General features: G+C 34.2%; 1 protein-coding gene across 1 annotated transcript; it reads right to left on the bottom strand.

The window, feature by feature from the left end:
* Window positions 1–4610: 4610 nt before the first annotated feature.
* Window positions 4611–5165, bottom strand: LOC109214616. Its single transcript, XM_019378552.1, has one exon. It carries the CDS (start codon window positions 5163–5165, stop codon window positions 4611–4613), a length of 555 nt encoding a protein of 184 aa, XP_019234097.1.
* Between the last annotated feature and the right edge of the window lie 1655 nt (window positions 5166–6820).

Here is a 6820-nt window from a genome sequence, read left to right as displayed (position 1 = left end):
GAAAGTTATATGATTCTTGTCCAAATAAGGTAGTGTCTAATTGACTCATATATAGGATACGCGTCTAAAATAGGCTCAAGAACAAATATAATTGTTATAAAACTAAGACTGTAATGTAAAGACAGGTATAGAGAGAAACTGATATATTATTCGAATTCAAACTGATGTAAATAATGAACTGATATCTCTTCTATTTATAGAAGAAAGGAAGCTGCTGTGTAAGCTGCTACTGCAAGCTGCTGTGTAAGCTGCTACAAGCTGCTGTGTAAGCTGCTACTGTAAGCTGCTGTGCAAGCTGCTACTGTACCAGATATGGATAATCTTATACTGAGACTAATGTTTATCCATAACCGGGTATCGAAAGGATAAGCTCATTATACCAGATATGAATAATCTTCTACCGGGGGTAATGTTTATCCACAACCGGGTATCGAAAGGATAAGCTTATTATACTCGATATAGATAATCTTCTACCGGGGGTAATGTTTATTCATAACCGGGTACCGAAGTGATAAGCTTCTTTAGGAGGCTTATTTCCAATAGAGTACTCAATAGATAAACATATTAACGGCGGAGTCCCATATGGATAAGCTTCTTCAGGAAGCTTATTTACAACGAAGTACTAAATGAACATCCACAATATAATATATTTATAACACTCCCCCTTGGATGTTCATTAAAAGATAATGTGTCTCATTAAAACCTTACTAGGAAAAACCACGTGGGAAAAAAATTATAGTGAAGGAAAAAGAGTACACATATTTAGTAATACGCATTCAGGTGCCTCATTAAAAACCTTATAAGGAAAACCCCATGGGAAACCTCAGTAAGGAAAAAAGAGTGCATCGCGTATTTTACTCCCCCTGATGAAAATCTTGTTTCAAATATTTGAGTCTCCGCATTCCAATTTTGTATACCATTTTCTTAAATGTTGAAGTTGGCAAAGATTTAGTGAATAAATCTGCTGGATTATCACTTGAACGGATTTGTTGCACATCAATGTCACCATTTTTCTGAAGGTCGTGTGTGTAGAATAATTTTGGTGAAATGTGCTTCGTTCTGTCTCCTTTTATAAATCCCCTCTTCAATTGGGCTATGCACGTAGCATTGTCTTCGTATAAAATTGTGGGTCTTTTCTCACATTCCAAACCACATTTTTCTCGAATAAAATGAATTATTGATCTCAACCATACGCATTCCCTACTTGCTTCATGAATAGCTATTATCTCAGCATGATTTGAAGAAGTAGAAACAATAGATTGCTTTGTGGAGCGCCATGATATAACAGTACCTCCATATGTAAACACGTACCCGGTTTGAGATCGTGCTTTATGGGGATCAGATAAATAACCTGCATCTGCATAACCAACAAGATCTGCACTATCTTTGTTAGCATAAAACAAACCCATATCAAGAGTTCCCTTTAAATATCGCAATATATGCTTAATCCCGTTCCAATGTCTTCGTGTAGGAGAAGAACTGTATCTTGGTAGTAAATTAACAGAAAATGATATGTCAGGCCTTGTAGCATTAGCAAGATACATTAGTGCACCAATTGCAGTGAGATAGGGTACTTCGGGACCAAGGAGTTCCTCATCCTCTTCTGGAGGTCGGAACAAATCTTTATTCACTTCAAGTGATCGAACAACCATTGGTGTGCTCAATGGGTGCGCTTTGTCCATGTAAAAGCGTTTTAAGATCCTTTCTGTATATGCAGATTGATGGATAAAGATCCCGTCTGCTAAATGTTCAGACCAAGATAAAGTTTTGTCTTTCCAAGATCTTTCATCTCAAATTATTTCTTAAGATATTCAATTGCCTTTTGGAGCTCTTCTGGAGTTCCAACAAGATTTATGTCATCAACATAAACATCAAGTATAACAAATTCTGATGCCATTTTCTTTATAAAAATACATGGACAAATAACATCATTTATGTAACCTTCTTTCAGCAAATATTCACTAAGGCGATTATACCACATGTGCCCAGACTGCTTTAAACCGTACAAAGATCTTTATAATCTGATCGAGTACATTTTTCGAGACTTTGAACTACATGCTTTTGGCATTTTAAATCCTTCAGGGATCTTTATAGAGATTTAATCAAATGAGTCATATAGGTGATGACTCGCATTTAAATGACATGACATCTTCAGGTGTCTGGACTACTGGTCCGATCCTCACAATATTTCACAGTATTGTGCACTATATTGTATCAAATATATCGTCGACGATCATTTTGTATCGGTTCCTAAGCGACATAACTTGTTGAGATCTCATCAATTTCTTTATTTTCAGGCACCTGAACTTCTTCTGGAGTTTCGTGAAATGTTATGTCGTGGGCTCTTCTAGAGCTCATTTCCTCCTCATTATAATCATTTTGATCATTAGCTCCTTATCATTTTTCAAGGATTGTTACCTTTGGAACCGATTGGTCTACCACGCTTCATGCGTACAGTAAACTCTATCCTTCAGGGACTTTAAATTTTAATAGGACCATTTGCAGCTGAAATATGATATTTGATTTTGGATCAGCAAATGCTTCTGGCATTTGACTTGAATTATCTTCTAAGTGAGGATCATATTAATGATAATTCGATTCATATAGCATATTTTTCAGTTGTTTATTCCATCCCCCAAATGTTAGAAAAACTAACATATATCCCCAAACTTCTTTGGGAAACATATCTTTGTGCATTGTGGTAGAGAAATTAATCATATACCACACATCAAAAGATAGTAAAATATTTGGTTTCTGATCCTAAACCAATTGTGAGGGGAGGACTTATCATATATTGTTGGCCTGATGCATACAAGTGCTGCTATATGCAATTTAGAAAATCTTAGACCAACACATGAAGCTTTGTTCTCATAAACAATAGTTTAGCCATTAATTGGAGGTATTCACTGCTAAACTAGCTTGTATATAAACCAGCATTATCAAGATGAACTGTCTTGATTTCATAATCTGAAAATTATGCTCTTACGTGATAAAAGCAATTTCAAATGCCAAACTGCAGGTTGACAATAAACATACATGTAATCATCTTATATATGCATCTATAAGTGGTTGACATGATAGGTGAATGGGCCCATATTCACCTTTTATATATTTCAGAATCAGGGGTCTTAGTCCCAAGTTTAGCTGGTATAATCAATTTATTATGAGAACAAGCAACACAGGAGAATTCTTGAAGAATCTTCTAGTTCTTCAGTATATGCTTATCTGAGTTCTCAAATAGCTCATTTAAAAATGGCAAATGAAAACTTCAAGTTTATCATGGCATGTGCTATCTCTTAGTAAACTTCTAGTTTACTATGACATAAACTTTTACATTAGTAAGCTTCTGATTTACTGTGGCTATTTTTGTATTAGTAAACTTCTGGTTTACCGTGATACATGATGTAGTACAAATTGGAGAATAAGGCGGGTAACTTCTCATATACATATTATTTTACCCCCTATGATTGTGGAAACATGAAGATTTTTAATTTTCCAATCATTTATAGTCTCAATATGATAGCCATTTATTATAGTACACTTCGAGTTTACTACAACATATGTTTTGACCATAATCATATAATATGAATGACATATTTGTAAATAAGCTCTTCGAGAGCCTTCATTTATTATCCACAATCTAATATTTATCGGACACTACTGGTGTCATGTGTCTTCTAGGCAAACACTTAGCTCTTCAGGAGTTATTGATACATTTTGTACTATCAGATATTGCTCAGACACTTCTGGTATCATAAGAGAAAATCACAATCAAATAAACAATTGTTTAAGCACAAGAAAACTCCTCTTCATAATATTCTCCTACTTCAGGAGGCAATTTCAAATTGTATTACTTCTTCAGGAGCAAATTTAAAATACGAAATATTGAGTATATATTCTCTCAATTATATTACCTCTTCTGGAGGTGAATTGTAATATATTTACATCATGAGCGCGTTCATATTTACCAGATATATTAATATTATCACATTCACTTCAGGGAATGGATTATTATTATCAAAAGTTCTCATCCTTCAGGAAAATCGAACATAATTATCTGAATGCGCATTAATCACATCAAATTGTGATGCCTCAACCTCTTTTAAAATATTTACTACTTCAGGAGCAAATCGAGGCGTGCATTTAATATAGAGAATATTTATGTAGCTTATCTTCAATTGTAACCATAGAAAACCTAAATTATCACTTCTGGTGATCATAGGCATATACCACTTCTGGTGGTTAACAAAATATAATTACAATGAGATATACGAAAACCACTTCTGGTGGTTGTATATTTCTTGCAAACTCTGCTAGAGTTTAAGTTGATCTAATAATGTTATCCATATTCTTCAAAATGACATAAATAAGATATATCATAGTAAACATCATTATCAAATCATAATTTTTCTTTATGTACAACAATTACATAACCATACTATCTACTACAAACAACAAAAATCAAAATATTTATATTTCTGCAGATTCACCACCGATTACATGACTTGTTTCTCCTTCTGGGAGTGCAAAGTAATCAGCTACATCCAAATGCATGAAGTCTAAATTATCTTCAGAAATAAAATTTGCTTCAGCATTTTTCTCTGTCTTCTTCAGGGTGACCAGTGCCCTTTTCCTCCACATCTATAGCATGCACTTTCTGCATTTGGTGCTTGCACCGCTTCATGCTTTTGTTCCTTCCTTTTCCACTGCTGGTGACGAGGAGGGTTCTTTGGTGCATTATTATTACCATGATTGGGATTTCTTCCCCGACCATGGCCATGAGTACGACTGGGGACACGACCTCTTCCACGTATAGCTTGGTGGAAGTTCGTCTCATTCACTTCAGGGAATGGACAAGAACCAGTAGATCGGCTTTCATGGTTTTTCATTAATAGCCCATTATGTTGCTCGGCTATAAGAAGATGTGAGATAAGTTCAGAATACTTTTTAAATCCCATCTCTCGATATTGCTGCTTCAGGAGCATATTCGAGGCATGGAAAGTGGTGAAAGTTTTCTCCAACATATCATGATCAGTAATATTATCACCACATAATTTCGATTGGGAAATAATTCTGAACATAGCAGAATTATACTCACCAATAGATTTAAAATCTTGTAGCCTTAGATGAGTCCAATCATATCGTGCCTGTGGAAGAACGACCATCTTCAAGTGGTCATATCTATCTTTCAAATTATTCCACAGTATGACTGGATCTTTAATAGTAAGATATTCCATTTTCAGGCCCTCGTCAAGGTGATGGCGTAGGAATATCATTGCTTTGGCACGGTCTTGGTTTGATGCCTGATTTTTATCCTTGATGGTGTCTTCCAGACCCATCGCATCAAGATGAATTTCAGCATCAAGCACCCAAGACATGTAGCTTTTGCCCGATATATCCAGGGCTACAAATTCAAGTTTAGAAAGATTTGACATTATATAAAAAAAGAAAGTTCGTACCTCAGATACTTTCAAAGTATTTGCTCGAGATGGCAGAGTCTCGTGTTGATAACGTGTTATAAAACTAAGACTGTAATGTAAAGACAGGTATAGAGAGAAACTGATATATTATTCGAATTCAAACTGATGTAAATAATGAACTGATATCTCTTCTATTTATAGAAGAAAGGAAGCTGCTATGTAAGCTGCTACAAGCTGCTGTGTAAGCTGCTACTGTAAGCTGCTGTGTAAGCTGCTACTGTACCAGATATGGATAATCTTATACTGAGACTAATGTTTATCCATAACCGGGTATCGAAAGGATAAGCTCATTATACCAGATATGGATAATCTTCTACCGGGGGTAATGTTTATCCACAACCGGGTATCGAAAGGATAAGCTTATTATACCCGATATAGATAATCTTCTACCGGGGGTAATGTTTATCCATAACCGGGTACCGAAGTGATAAGCTTCTTCAGGAGGCTTATTTCCAATAGAGTACTCAATAGATAAACATATTAACGACGGAGTCCCATATGGATAAGCTTCTTCAGGAAGCTTATTTACAACGGAGTACTAAATGAACATCCACAATATAATATATTTATAACAATATCAATATAAATTCATAAACAAAGACAGAAGAGGCCCCTCTCATTTAAAAAGAAGAAAAAAAAAGTGAAAATAGACACGTTCTGACGTGGAAAACGAGTGCAATTAATAGAATTGTTGGACCACGTTATTCTCAAGGCATGATTTTAAGATCAATGGGCATTATATAGCTGTGGCATGTATTTCATGGGATGCTTATTTTTTTCATCCTTTTTCCATATTTATATTTAAGAAAGAAAATTGCATTATTATATATGAAAGTAGTGAGTCGTTTGGTGTCAAGAGGGTTACTAGTGATTAATATATAATCTCATGATGATCCTGGAATTGTTACCCACATCTAATATGAGTTAGTTAATACCTAGATTTTGGTATAAATTTATACTGATATTAGCTTATAACTATAATCAATCCTAAAATAAATATAATCTCAAATTCTACTCCTAGATTATTATTGGTAACTAATATACGACCCCCTACTGAAGAACATTCAGGGGTCATTTGGTTGTTGGTTAGAGTTATACAGGTATTAGTAATGTAGAGATTTGTTATGTAAGAATTAGTTATGCATGATTTAGCTATGCATGACTTTGTTATGCATAGTTTAATTATAAAAGAATTGTTATATAAGGATTAGTAATATATGGATTAGTAATATATGAATTATTTTTTGTTAAATGTTTACTTTATTTTAATTATACAATGTGAATTTTAAAATAAATATGAGGGTTTTTTGGTCATTTCATTTTTTAATCCATATATATAT

The sequence above is a fragment of the Nicotiana attenuata genome, unplaced genomic scaffold (genome assembly GCF_001879085.1).
Source record: "Nicotiana attenuata strain UT unplaced genomic scaffold, NIATTr2, whole genome shotgun sequence".
Lineage (NCBI taxonomy): Eukaryota > Viridiplantae > Streptophyta > Magnoliopsida > Solanales > Solanaceae > Nicotiana > Nicotiana attenuata.
The sequence above is the reverse complement of the archived record's forward strand: the minus strand, read 5'-3'. Positions and strand labels throughout refer to the sequence as shown.